Here is a 15087-nt window from a genome sequence, read left to right as displayed (position 1 = left end):
TGGAGTAGTATTACTGACATTGTTTTAAATTACTTTTAGCGCCAATGATCAAAACAATAAGTATAACTTATAATATGTTCATGTATTTCAACAATTAATCTAAATCCAAATAGTCCCTCTTAGGAAAAAAAATAGGAGCAACTCAAATTAAATTTCAGAATCCTGAAATTCTACTATACTTCCTTGATTCTTAAACAATGAATTATTGGGACTTAGCCGATAATTCCAGTTAAATATAAACAAGTTCGCTCTAAGCTCTTATTACAAAAGAGACTATGTAGTCAGTGACTCACTAGCTGGCTGTCTATTGTGCTTGAATTGTTTTTCTAATCTGGGCTGACTCACTGATGCTGTCACTGGCCTCACTACATGACTGGGTAAAATCAGAAGTGGAATCTTGTCATGGAGGAAAGAATTTGGGCCACATGAGAATGAAGTTTATTCATGAGTTGTGATCTCATTGTGTAGTTTTAACTAAAACTGCTCTGAGTTCCAATTCAGCTCCTCAACTGGCTTCTGCACATTCTCAGGTAGCTTATGGTCTCTTCAAAGTACACTTACGCAAAAATAAACTCACACTCTTCCATGAAGCCCTGCTTTTGGTTCTGGATTTCTGTTGCATGCAGGCATTAGGTGTGAAACCTTAAAGTCATTATTGATCTTGCCTTACTCCTCATCAACCAAATTCCTTCTTTTTTATATTCCTTCTTTTGTATTCTAACAGCTAACACAGTCTCTCAATGACCGCCACAGTGGTGGCAAGTTCCACACATGACCAGGAAGATCAAATTGGATGGGGTTTGGGACAGGCAGAATCAGAAACATATCCAATTGACACCAGTCCAAGCAGGTGAAAAGAGGGAAGTCCTGAATGAAACTGAGGGACACCTGGACAGGGAGGGGAATGGTCATCGGACATTGTCACTAAAGAGGTGGCAGGTGGAAGGATGAGGGAGTAATTCCAAAGTGGATAAGATGTAGCAAGTGCTACCTTTTAACAGCTGGCTGAGGTCCTTTCCCAGTCAGCCAAACCAGAACCATCTTTTAGTCTTAAAGGTCATCTGGTTGTGAGAAAGAACTGTTCAGCTGGCTCTGCGGAAGCTGAGAAGCAAGGGCCTCTTCTCTCTAAGGAGCTCAGCTGTGTTTCAGGAGGGGCAAGGGCTGGGTTCCCTTCAGAGGATCTTTACTGGCATGCGTATAGAGCTTCCTAATTGGTCTGCCTATCTCAATCCTCCCTAGTTTTAATGGGAAAACCACAAGTGCCATTTTAATGTGCCTCAGTTTCAGTGGATTAAATGTCCACTGAACTCAGTACTTGCAGGATAAAGTCTAAACTCTTGATAATTTTATAAAAGGCTCTCAACATTTTTGTTTCTAACTCATATTTCCAAACTTTCCCCCACAATACTCCTCAAAAAGAATTCCCTGTTCTAGTCTATTTCCTATTTCTTAATCTCTTCTTGCTCATCTCCAACTCCATACCTTTGCTCAAGCTATACTTACATTCTGAAATATCACACCTTCCCTCACTTTCAGCCAAACTAAATACTCTTCAAGGCATACTAAGATATCACTTTTCTCTACAAAGGTGACTCAGGTGACTCGTATGTGTCATCTCCTCCCTCTTTGACACACATTACTTAGTATTCAACATGTGGTTGTAAAAGGTTAACTTTACACCTGTGTGTCTCATCTTCCCAGCTGGACCAAGAGTTTTTTCGTGCTTAGAACCTGTACCTTTCACTTCAGGTGCCTGACACAATGTCAATTTAAAAACGGAATGAAACAAGTGACAAAAGAGGCCCTGCCCTTTTTGCTTTTATATATATATATGAGACACACACACAAAACCTGCACATTATTTTTTCATATTTTTGTTGTTGTTGTTGTTTAGACAGTCTCGCTTTGTCGCCCAGACTGGAGTGCAGTGGCCGGATCTCAGCTCACTGCAAGCTCCGCCTCCCGGGTTCATGCCATTCTCCTGCCTCAGCCTCCCGAGTAGCTGGGACTACAGGCGCCCGCCACCTCGCCCGGCTAGGTTTTTGTATTTTTTAGTAGAGACGGGGTTTCACCGTGTTAGCCAGGATGGTCTCGATCTCCTGACCTTGTGATCCGCCCATCTCGGCCTCCCAAAGTGCTGGGATTACAGGCTTGAGCCACCGCGCCCGGCCTATTTTTTCATATTTTATATAAGGGGTTATACATTATAAGGAATTTTTAACTTGGAGTCCACGGATAACCTTCAAGAAATTCATGAACATTCTGAAATTATGAACAAATCTGAATAAAAATACCATTTCCCCCCCTGGAAAAAGGATCTATAGCTCTCATCATATTCTAAAGGTTCTGTGACCCTGAAGTATGGTTCAGATTTACAACATCTATGCGGTACTAATGACAGCATATATAATTACTTTTGGCTTACAGAAAGAAGGATAAAGCTAAAATAAGTGGGTCACAAAGCACTGAATTTTTAATTAAAGTAACATAAATTGAGTCCTATTCAGAGGGAAAACAAAGCCATGATGTTAATTATGGTACAGCAATCAGTCTACTGAAGAGTCACTATTTAATAATGAGAATGAGGAATGGGGGGTGGGGGTGTGAAAAGATGGATTACAATCACAAAAAACAAAAACAGAAGTACTTAAAAAAAAAAAAAAAGGGAATTCTAGGTGGCACATTGTGGCTCATGCCTGTAATCCCAGCACTTTGGGAGACTGAAACAGCTGGATCACTGGAGTTCAGGAGTTTGAGACCAGCCTGGGCAACATGGTGAAACCCTGTCTCTACCAAAAATGCAAACAATTAGCCAGGAGTGGTGCTATGCGCCTGGGGCCTCAGCTACTTGGGGGGTTGGGGGGCTAAGGTGGGAGGATCACTTGATCCTAGGAGGTAGAGGATGCAGTGAGCCAAGATCGCACCATTGCACTCCAGCCTGGGCAACAGAGTGAGACCCCATCTCAAAAAAATAAAACAATGAAAATTAAAAAGGTAACTGTAGATGCAGTTGGTTGTCTTTAAATCAAAACTGTAGGAATATAAGCATTTCTCTATACTGGTTTCCTATGGACCACTCTAGATATTAACTCATCAAGTTTATTTATGTTGTTTCATTCCAGAATAGATAAGGAGTTGGATAGTCCAGCCCTCAGTCTTTAATCAAATATGAAGAAATAACTTGTGAATATGTAATGAGTTCATATTCTCATCTTGGATACAGCACTCATCAAGTACCTCTAGTGAAATATACTTTGTTAATAATCTAGGTGATTTACTGGATGCTCAAGAATTCTCAATGTCAGAAATTTCACTGAATTCAAGAACACTTCCCCAAAATTTTAAGGAGACTTTTTAAATTTACAAATCAGAAACTTTATTCCCTTAATTATCAATATCACCCAAATGAATGGCTAGGATACCCTTCTCAATTTGAGAATGTTCTGAGGGAGACTGCAGTACTAACTAACATGCTCACTTTATTTTTACCTTTAGGAAAACAATTATGAAAAATACTTCTCGTCATCTAATAGTACATTAATATTTTCCTTGTTTTAGTAAGTAACCTCAAGAAAGTAACAGCAGCTTCCAGGAGGAAAAAAGTTAATTAATGCTTTCAGGTGTGAACAAAGAACTCTGGCATTCTGGTGTCTAGTCACTTGGTCCAAACATGGGGAAAGGAGGAATTTTTAACTGGGGAGTATTAATACTTTCAGAGAAAGTTTATAAAGGTTAAAATATTTATCTTGAACTTACCAGGTGTACTTGTTGAAGAGGCCTTAGAAGTTACAGGCTCTGAATCTTCCTAAATGTACAGATACATATTAATATCACATCTACCAGTCCCCTGCTGCTATATACATTTAGTGTTTTACACATGCACTTCTAATATTCTTTCTGCCACTCCCCACTTTCTCTTTCATCGGTCTTCTCTCCCTTTCATTTCAGCTTAGACTTCTTTCTTCTCCTGTTTTCAATCACCTCCCTTCAACCCTCCCCACAGTTCCTTTCCTCATGTGTTCTCCCTGAGAACTTTCACTAGCCAATGCTACAAAGCCAGACACAAGAGACAGATTTGAGGAATGGTATCAAAGGCAGCCAAATGGAGCAAGGGAAACATATTATTTGTTGCACACCAATATATAGCACAGACAAAGCAGAGTGTGCCCAGCTGAATCAGGGAGGAGGGCATGAAGGATACACTCTTAAGGGGCACAGCCAATAACCATCGAGCTCCTAGGGGAAACATATGAATTTAGGCTAATTCCTTCCTTTTAAATTAATGCAAGGGAAATGAAATGTTAATGCAAGGGAAATGAAATGTCATTCACTCTTTTTTTTTTTTTTTTTTTTTTTTTTGAGACGGAGTCTCGCGCTGTGTCACCCAGGCTGGAGTGCAGTGGCGCGATCTCGGCTCACTGCAAGCTCCGCCTCCCAGGTTCACGCCATTCTCCTGCCTCAGCCTCCCAGTAGCTGGGACTACAGGCGCCCGCCACCTCGCCCGGCTAGTTTTTTTTGTATTTTTAGTAGAGACGGGGTTTCACCATGTTAGCCAGGATGGTCTCGATCTCCTGACCTCGTGATCCACCCGCCTCGGCCTCCCAAAGTGCTGGGATTACAGGCTTGAGCCACCGCGCCCGGCCGTCATTCACTCATTTAAGGAACAGAATTAAACTCCACAGGTTTGAACTTCAATGCTTTTCCCACAACTCCAAATACTCAACTCATTTTACTAAGACTGCCATTTAAAATTTATAAATAACAGTCAAAACAAGCCACTTCACATGCATAAATAGTTAAAAATTAGCAAATATAAGTTCAAGCTAATTAAGTTCAAATTAAATAAATGCTGACACTATTTCCTGAATGGGCTGTGCTTGAATACCATATTTTAAGATAGACTATCTTTATTAACTTACACCTTTGTCCTCTTTCTGTTCTGTTTCTACTGTTGATCCCTTTTCAGCAATTCTTCTCCTACAAAGAAGGCAAATCCAATTTTTAAAAATATTATCTGATTCAGTATAAAAACCACTTCTCTATGAGGAAAGAAGTGCATCTAGTTAGTTGTATTCGGAATAAAATTAAAATCCTCTCAATTCTGGGCATGTCCATTATAATGAAATTCCTTACCTCCTGGCCAGCAGGGCACTCATTTCTTCCATTAAACCACTACCCCCTAAAGGAAGGGGTCCATTTCCACGGCCTGTATCTGCTTTAGATGAGGCCGAGTTCACACCAATAGCATTCCCTCCACTTGGGAAAGAGGCATCCTCCATCTTAATGAGAATACACAGACATAATCAACTCCTATGTTAGACAACCATATTTTTATAAATATATTACATCTAAAACAGAAGGAAACATCAGCATTAATTTTTAAAAACCTAAATATTATTTGTAAGCTTTAAGAACCAATAGATTCTTAGCATTGATTTTATATACCAACAAGAGTTTATCAAAACTACTATCAACAAGAATGCAATGAAACAGTATCATGTGTCTCTTCCTGTGTTGCCCTGAAAAGGGCATAACTTTGCTTTGATAATATTCCTGCTAAAACAACCCCTGCATAACTTGAATCTAATCTTGAGGAAAAATTAGATAAGCCAAACTGAAGGATAGCAGGCAAAATAACTGCCTACAGTCTTCAAAAATGCTAGTATTGTGAAAGATTGAGGAATTATCATAAAGTAGATCAAAGAGACATTAGAACTAAATGCAATAATGATCTTGCACTATGAAAAACACTGTCACTAAAGACGTCATTGGACTATAGATGAAATTTGAATATTAATACATTTGTAGATTACAGTATTCCATCAATGTTAACTTTCCTGATTTTGATAATTATATTACTGGTTATGCAGGTAAATGTCCTTGTTCTTATAAAATTCACACTGAGGTACTTAGGAAAATAGAAGATTGTGTCTCTGAGTTACTCTCAAATCATTCAAACAAAAGTGCATGTGTAGGCCAGGTGCGATGGCTCACAACTGTAATCCCAGCATTTTGGGAGGCTGAGGCGGGTGGATCACCTGAGGTCAGGATTTCAAGACCAGCCTGGTCAACATCACGAAACCCTATCTCTACTAAAAATACAAAAATTAGCTGGGCATGGTGGTTGGCGCCTGTGATCCCAGCTACTCAGGAGTCTGAGGCAGAATCGCTTGAACCTGGGAGGTGGAGATTGCAGTGAGCTGAGATCGCGCCACTGCACTCCAGTCTGGATAACAAGAGTGAAACTCCGTCTCAAAAGAAAAAAAAAAATGCATGTGTAAAGAAGGAAACATACCCGAAGAAGGAATAAAAAAGCAAATACTGGTAAAATGTTAATGGGTGAACCTACGTGATTCATTTATAGAAATTATTTATACTATTTTTACAACTTTACTATAAAAATTTTAATTATATCAATTCTTAATTTTTTATTTATTTTATGTTTTGAAACTAAGTCTCACTCTGTCACCCAGGCTGGAGTGCAGTGGCACGATCTCGGTTCACTGCAACCTCTACCTCCCGGGTTCCAGTGATTCTCCTGCCTCCGCCTCCTGAACAGCTGGGATTATAGGCACGTGTCACACACCTGGCTAAGTTTTGTATTTTTAGTGAGATAGGGTTTCACCATGTTGGCCAGCCTGGTCTCTAACTCCTGACCTCAGGTGATCCGCCCACCTCAGCCTCTCAAAGTGCAGGGATTATACAGGTGTAAGCCATTGCGCCCAGTTAAATTATTTCAATTTGTTAAATAAATGAAGTTCCTAACAGTTCATAAAATTAGAATACAATAAATTCAACATTTTAGATATTTAGGAAGAATAAGACATATTAAAAAAAAAATTTCAGAAAGCTACTTACCCGTGACACTTTCCTAAGTTTTGCTCCGGCAATTGCAGCTGCAAGTCCAGTTAAAGGGCGATTGTCTTCTGACACAGATGCCAAAAAGAATCCAGATGCAGGGAGGGGTGGGGCAGGAGGTGGTGGAGGAGGAGGGGGTACTTGATTAGGGAGAGGAGGGGGAGGAGGGGGCGGTGGAGGCCCAGTGGATGGGAGTGGAGGAGGTGGAGGGGGCCCTGGGGGAGGAGGGAGTGCTACTGAAGCCTGTGCAGGCCCTGGTGGGAGTGGTGGAGGAGGTGGAGGTGCAAGTGGTCCCAAGACAATGCCTGAGAGAGAGAAATGTTAAGTAAGACCATCAACAATAGAGCTGAGTGATATTATTTTATGTGGGAAGGTACGCAGAATGCCATGCTAAATTACACTGACTCATGTATTTACTTAATGAGTTCAATTTATCATACTTGTAAAATTCCAGTCAGTTTTGAAAGATACTGAAATGTAAGGTCCAAGTATATATAACTACTTACTTTATGTTAGAGCTTTAGTAATAGAACTATGCAACAGATCATCTAATTAAGATTTTTTGTTCATGGGGATTTGGTAAATAAGCAAAATAAATACTTATAAAATTTGGAAGAGAGGTAAGCGTCCCTGAAAACACAAACTAGTATATACAAAGGCAGTTAGCACTACTTGAAGTAACAGACCCAAAATAATCCACATTAACCTTAAGTGTTGAGACAGTAAATTCAGTAACAGTGAACACATATATTTAGTTGTTTACAGTCAAAGTGGCTGGATTAAAAACATGAAGGAGGAGTAAGTCCCAGGCTTCAGTATTTTAAAAATACTTAACATTTAAATTCAATGGATAGCCAAGGTTAAGATTCACTGAAGTAAAGGAATTTACTAGTACAAAGTAAAACCTCAAAATAACGCTCGGAAATAAATACTATAGGATTTGAAGCAGAGTTGTTTTATCCCACAAAATGGGGGCCAAGAAGAGAAATATTCAAATGTTATAAAATCACAAAAGGAGTGAACAAAAATTTATTTAATAACAGAATACTGAAATAGTAGATGCTTCTTTAGTTAAGGTTTAAGAGGGGTGTTTTCAGAATGAATAAAATGCTATTTTGCACACTGGGTGATAATTGCTAACTTTTTCAGCTTGAGCCGTTACACAAGCAGAAAACATAAATTGTTGAAAGAAGCATCTAGAAATAGTCTGTGCCTTCTGTAGGGGTTGTTAAGAGTTCTGAGGGTACAGCAGGTCACTTTGTCAGGCTGGCTGTGCCCATTTGTTGTCACGGTGAAACCAAACTGAATATCTTAGAATTCTGACTAACCTTGTAAACAAATTTGATAAGTCAACAATTACCCCTTCAAGCCACTACTTATTGTAATTTTGGACCTTGGAACTCTTTAGGGCATATGCCAAGCCTGCCATCCTCTCTACTCCTCCTGCAAAGTCATAATGCTGCAAGGGTTAGGGTGACACCTATCCTGAAAGTCCAACATGGAGCATCTAATATAGGAAAGGCAAGAAGGAAACAGGGCCCAAGATCAGAATTGCTCCAAAGGAAACTCTGGGATGATGTACCTAATGACTACAGTTGGGCACTAAATATATCTCTCTAAGTGTCCCAGAAAATAAAGGAAAAAAATTTTGATCATGTATTTATTGTGTGGAAGATCAATGTGTCAAGCAAAGTTTTCCCAGTGAAAGAATGTATTGGCTGGGTGCGGTGGCTCACACCCATAATGCCAGCAACTTTGGGAGGCCAAAGGGGGCATATCACATGAGGTCAGGAGTTCAAGACCAGCCTGGCCAACATGACAAAACCCCGTCTCTACTAAAAATACAAAAATCACCTGGGCGTGGTGGCATGTGCCTGTAACCCCAGCTACTCAGTTGGCTGAGGCAGGAGAATTGCTGCAACCCAGGAGGCAGAGGTTGCAGTGAGCTGAGATCATGCCACTATACTCCAGCCTGCGCAACACAAGACCGTGTCTCAAAAAAAAAAAAGAATAGGAAAAAGAAAAAAATAAAGAAATGTATTATGAGGGCTCTTAAATACTAGAAAACATCTTTAACTGTGATACTATAAAAGATATCAAAACCTAATTCAATATGGAAGTTCATCCAAATGCAATTAATCCAACAGGAAAAACATTTTTCTACTTTAATTTTTTTAATAAAAAAAAACAAAACATGGCATTGGCATATAAATGTTCAAGGATCAAAACCATCCTACTCATCCATTCAGGTAATTAAAGTTGCTGCTATATAACATTTTCAAGTGATTAGCTGTTAGTAGCAATAACGAAAGCCTTACCCTGTTGGGCTGGAGTCTCGGCCGGCTGAGAGGCTGCCTGCAAGCCTGGCTCAGAAGCAGAAGAGTCTCCCAGCACAGAGTTTAGAGGAGTCTCAACAGAGGCAGGGGCAGCTGCAGAGGGAGAAGGGAGAACACTAGGCTTGGATGAGGGAGTTGAGGCAATAGGGGTGCTTGGAGGAGGAGAAGCTTGAGATCCACAGTGTGAGAGTGAAGCGAGGGAAGGCAGTGGAGGCGGCGGCGGAGGAGCTGCTGGCCCTGAGGTAGGCGGTGGAGACACTGGATATGTTACAGAGTCAACCAGCCCATTGGGTGCTGTCGGTGATGGAGGCATTTGGGGCACAGGAGAAGAAACACAAACAGGGAGGACAGGCCTTGGACCAGTAGCTTTGCCTGGGGGGCTGCTAATCATTATTGGAGGAGATGGAGGGAGGGGCGAAAAATTGGAAGTAGACCAGGCACAGGGCTTCGTAGCTGGAGGCTGAGAAGAGGGTGTGTTCACAGGAGAAGAAGGTCGAGAGTTTTTGTTCAGAGGACGAGGAACTGTAGCGTAATGGGGAAGAACAGGGTGGAAGGCTGAACCTAAAGATGTTGCAAAACGTGTCGCTGAGTGTCGCAGTGGTGGTGTAGGGGGTGTGGAAGTAGGTGGCAAAGCAGTCACTACAGCATAATCAGGAGTGGCATCTGACACTGGAGCTGAGATGACTTTAGCGTATGATGGAGGAGGTGCTGAAGGAGGCTGGCAACTGGAATACTCAGGAAGTGGAGCGTTATACAGGGAGCTGTCTGAAGATGGAGCTGGACAGAAGGTGGAAAGCAGCAGCAAAAGACAGGATAAAAAAGGAGAGAGAAAAAGGGAGCTAGTGAAGCCACAAAACCAGCATTCAGACACAATGTATAAATGTAGACTACAGTTAGTATCAGAGAATTAGGCACAAATGCAAATAACTATTTTCACCCAAGAATATTTTAACTTGTAAATACATTTTGAGATTCAGAAGGGGATGAAATAAGTTTCCTTTTTATCTAATAAGTGGATTAACAAATTTAATTGACTAATTTCTTTTACAAGAAAAAGCTAGTATTAGTCTTAATTTTTATTTAGACAAGAAAAAGGACATTAAAATCACAATAGGACCATAAACAGAAGAATAAATTTAGTGTTTTTTTAAAAAACAACAAATAGCAAAACTAGTAAAGTTGGTAAAACATTTAATATGAAGGGTGAGAAACCTCCTACTCAATGTTTACTTGTGGAAAAGTTTTGTTTTGTTGGTCATAACTCCAGAAAATAATTAGGTAGCTAAAAATACATAAATTAACTTAATAAACCAACCAACCAACCACTATTTAATCAAACCACATTGAGACTTTTTATATAGGCCGTAAGGAGTATTCTTAAATCCTATAATGAATGTTAATTTTAATAAATGTTAAAATATCTCAAACTTTCAGCCATATATTAACCCTTATGTCTTTCAGTAAATTCCATCAGATTTCATAATTTTCACTAATTTTTCGTAATACTAGAAAGTATATTTAAATAACTAGTCAGTTTTAGAGAATATTTCTCTAAAATAATTCTTCCTCCAAAATCTTTAGAATGTAATCAAGCAAATTTCTTGCTGAATGGTACTATAGTACTATAGTATTTGAGACAATTTAAGTGATCTCATGAGGGAAATATATTTGAAGTTCATCCAGTATAAAAAATTTCCCATAAAAACACACTTACACTTTATAGCCAATTTATAGGGAGTCAGAAGAATTAGAATGGCAGAATAAAAATTTCCAAGAGCTTTCTTTAAGTCTCCAAGCAATAAAAGCAATACAGAGAGAAATAAAAAGAAAATGTTAAAGTAGTAATTGCTACATATTTTTCATAATTTCAAATTGTATGGCTTAATCCCAAACATCTCAAATGTGAAATATTTTAACACATGACTGCACAAGAGACATCATCCAAGCTCAGATACAAGAACACAGAAGAGTTTGTAAACTTCTTACCAGCACTTGATATTCTGCGCTCTCTCTCCCATTCCAGCTGTTCCCTTTCTAACTGTTCTTGTCGCTCCCTTTCTTGCCGCTCCCGTTCCAGTCTCTCTAGCCTCTCTCGTTCTTGTCTTTCTTGCCTCTCCCGATCTAGGCGTTCCTGCCGCTCCAGGCGTTCCTGCCGTTCCCGTTCTTGTCTCTCTCTCTCCAGCTGTTCTTGTTCCAGTCGCTCCCTCTCCAGCCTTTCCCTTTCTAACCTCTCTCTCTCCAACCTTTCTCTTTCCATTCTTTCTCGCTCCAGCCTTTCCCGCTCCAGCTCCTTTTGCCGTTGCTGTTCTTGCAGTTGTCTGGGGAAAAAAAAAAAAGGTAAAAACATGCATCTACGGCTACTCATCATGAAAAAGTGATTCTTTTCACCTATGTAAACTTTATTTCTGAGTCAAATAAAAGCAATGTAGAGCATGGAAACATCTCTCCTCCCACATGAAGACTACCTTGGATAGAGACTGTTGCATACAAATAAAAATCATTTCTCCTATTAGCATCATACTGGCTGAATGCTTCAGCACATTACACTAACATTTCATTTTATTCTGTACTTTTCATGAGTACTGTTGCAAGTAAATGAATTTTCCAAATAACATACCACTTTAATAACCAAGTCATTATTTTAATCATTTAATGAAAAACTTTGTAAAATTGTAATATCCTTCTTGACATCAAATTTAACTGTACAAATAACAATTATCATTTCAGAAAATACAATGGTTGGCCACAGCAGTAGCTCAATAAATATTTACTGAATGGGTCGGGTGCGGTGACTCACACCTCTAATCCCAGCACTTTGGGAGGCCGAGACGGGTGGATGACCTGAGGTCAGGAATTCAAGATCAGGATGTCCTGGCCAATATGGGGAAACCCCATCTCTACCAAAAATATAAAAAATTAGCCAGGTGTGGTGGCGTGCGCCTATAATCCCAGCTACTTGGGAGGCTGAGGTAGAAGAATCGCTTGAACCTAGGAGGCAGAGGCTGCAGTGAGCTGAGATTGTGCCACTGCACTCCCGCCTGGGTGACAGAGTGAGACTCCATCTCAAAAAAAAAAAAAAAAAAAAAAAAGTTTACTGAATGAAAAAGAGTCAAGAAAGAAGAAATAAACTTTAAATGATTAAAATCTCATATCCAGAGGCAACTATCATCAACATATGTATATAAAGATACACACGTCTACGTATACACATACATACACACACACACACACACACACCCTCCCCCGACAGACTTTCCCTCGTGTAAAAATACACACATAAACTTTAAAAACGTAATAAAATGTGATCATTTCCCGCTACTGTGAAATCTGCTTTCCTTTCTCTCACTTAATATATTGTGAAAGTTGGTCTGGGTGAAGTGGCTCAGGCCAGTAATCCTAGCACTTTGGGAGGCTGAGGTGGGAGGACTGTTTGAGGCCAAGAGTTCAAGATGGGCCTGGGCAATGAAGCAAGACCCATCTCTACAAAAAAATTTAAAATCAGCCAGGCATGGTGGCATGCACCTGTGTTCCCAGCTACTTGGGAGGCTGAGGGAGAAGGATTGCTTGGGCCTAGGAGTCTGAGGCTATAGTAAGCTAAGATTGCATCACCACTCATCAGCCCCAGGCAACAGAACGAGACCTTGTCTCAAAAAACAATGAAAGAAAAGGAGGAAGGGAAGAAGGAAAAAAAGAAGGGAAGGAAGGAAGGAGACATAAGCTAGTAAAATTGAGGCTATCTAGGATGAGGATGTGCCTGTGTGTACAACTCTTGACTGGAATCACACACACACACACGCACACACACACAGAGAGAGAGAGAGAGAGAGAGAGAGAGAGAGAGAGAGAGAGAGAGTTATCCTAAGGCACTTAGTTCAGCATCTTTATTTGCCATGAGTGCATAATAATATTATATTGTTTAGCTGTCCAGAGTCTAAGCAATCTCCTATAGTAGGATATTAAGTTATCCTAACACTATTGGCAATACTGCAACAACATTTGTCTTCATCTTTGAATCTTTTTCTGTTTCTATAGGATCAATAAGGACACAAATTTTGCTAGGTGAAAAGGTATGAATTTAAGATTTTTGACACATGGTTCCAAATCGTCTTTAGGAAAAGTGTCAATTAACTTTCCCTAAAAAAAAGTTATCTTTGCCAGGCATGGTGGCTCATGCCTATAATCCCAGCACTTTGGGAGGCCGAGGCCAGTGGATCACCTGAGGTCAGGAGTTCGAGACTAGCCTGGCCAACATGGTGGAACCCTGTCTCTACTAAAATTACAAAAATTAGCCGGGCCTGGTGGTATGTGCCTGTAATCCCAGCTACTTGGGAGGCTGAGGCAGGAGGATCACTTGAACCCTGGGGATGGAGGTGGCTGTGACATTGTCACATTGTCCTCCTGGGGATGGAGGTGGCTGTGACATTGTCAAGAGCTAACAATGTGCCCCTGTACCCCAGCCTGGGTGACAGAGTAAAACCCTGTCTCCCCCCGCCCCCAAAAAGGTATCTTTATCTTACACATATATATTTCATAGCACTGTGGGGAAGATTAAATGAAGTAATACCTAAAAAGCTCTTTAAGTACTTGGAACATAAGAACGCTCAATGTGGGTTACAACAATAATTATTATTTGGAAATTTCGAATTGGAACTTTCTGGACTGGCTAAGAAACTGTGTGGGTTCTAGTTAGAGACAGAGCTAAATGACAGCACATGCATGCTATCCTTTGTTCCTTCCAGAGGTACCAACACACCAGTAAGATCTTTCCAAAAAGCTCTCTCCTTCATGTTTCCTAAGCTGGCTACAGAACAAAAGAAAAGGCCCATTTGACAAATGCATCAACCCCACTGCTCTCACAAAACACACAGCCTCTCCTGGACATACCACCACACTTAACAATGACTGCAAGAGAAAAACACAGGAAACTGAGTTTATGAGTAGTTATTTATTTATGAGTAGTTGTTTGAGATATTGGCTACCAATAAAATGAGATTTTCAGGATCTAGTACTGACTTCATTATGCTATTTGATAAATCACTAGCTGCCAAAGTTTTTGAGGGATAACAATATTCCTGCAGGGATGAGGGGAAGAAATCAGATGTATTCAAAAGAATGTTTTTAATAATAAACAGAGAAAAGTCAGGGTTGGTTGTTGTTGTTTTTCCAGTAACCTGCAGCTAATAAACTCAAGCTGGAGCTTGTATTAAATTTCAAACATTCGACACGTATCAAAAACTATTGGCCATTTTAAATATAATGCTCTAAGCAATCTGTTGGGTCCAAAGGGCAAAAGATACACACATATTATTCTAATTAGAACAAATTTAAATAAAGAAGCTAAAGAAAAATAAGAGCACAGTAGCTGTCCCAAGAAATCTATGATGAAAAAATCTAAGATTTAGATCTTTGAACATTTGTTACTTCTTCTATTTTATCAAAATAACACAAATACATAGTTTTTAAAATTTATAACAAAAATCAGTAGTTCACTGCCCCAACCCTCCCACCCATTTCCTACTTTTGTAGCTGTTTCTTACATTTTAGCTTTCGCTATCTACTTTCTAACAGGAAGAGGCCTTCTACAACTCCCTCACTACACTCATGCTTCTCCCAGTATGGAAAATCAATATTCAAGGCTTATTAACATGATAATGTAAATACTGCTCCCAGCTGAACCAAACAGTAGTCTATGACTACATTTCATTTCTCATTCAAGTTCTTAGTTGTAGGTTTTAACTACCAAGTTAATGGCTGTTTCTCTAAGCAACACAATGCTTTCAACACATACAAAAAGTAAGCTTAAGTCACAGGCAGAAGGCCAGGCATGAGTGAGATGAATCTGAAAGAATTATTGAATAACAGTGTTTACAGCTAGGGTGTATTGACTTAAGAA

The 15087-nt window shown here is 39.8% G+C and overlaps 1 protein-coding gene across 24 annotated transcripts in view; it reads right to left on the bottom strand.

Moving 5' to 3' along the window:
• ENAH (ENAH actin regulator) overlaps positions 1–15087 on the bottom strand; it is a 154849-nt gene that overhangs the window by 13981 nt on the left and 125781 nt on the right. For 16 of the 24 annotated variants that reach the window (XM_031655326.1, XM_031655340.1, XM_031655305.1 and 13 more), the window contains 6 exons: positions 11181–11512; positions 9177–9971; positions 6859–7163; positions 5134–5279; positions 4920–4977; positions 3757–3805 (listed from right to left, as the gene is read on the bottom strand). In XM_031655326.1, the coding sequence (XP_031511186.1) occupies positions 3757–3805; positions 4920–4977; positions 5134–5279; positions 6859–7163; positions 9177–9971; positions 11181–11512 (1685 nt within the window). The remainder of the gene's footprint in view (positions 1–3756; positions 3806–4919; positions 4978–5133; positions 5280–6858; positions 7164–9176; positions 9972–11180; positions 11513–15087) is intronic. The other 8 variants (XM_031655348.1, XM_031655355.1, XM_031655356.1 and 5 more) reach the window with 2 other exon arrangements.

Source organism: Papio anubis, chromosome 1 (assembly GCF_008728515.1).
Source record: "Papio anubis isolate 15944 chromosome 1, Panubis1.0, whole genome shotgun sequence".
NCBI classification, from domain to species: Eukaryota; Metazoa; Chordata; class Mammalia; order Primates; family Cercopithecidae; genus Papio; species Papio anubis.
Note: the sequence above shows the minus strand (reverse complement) of the source record. Positions and strands in the feature narration are given on the sequence as shown.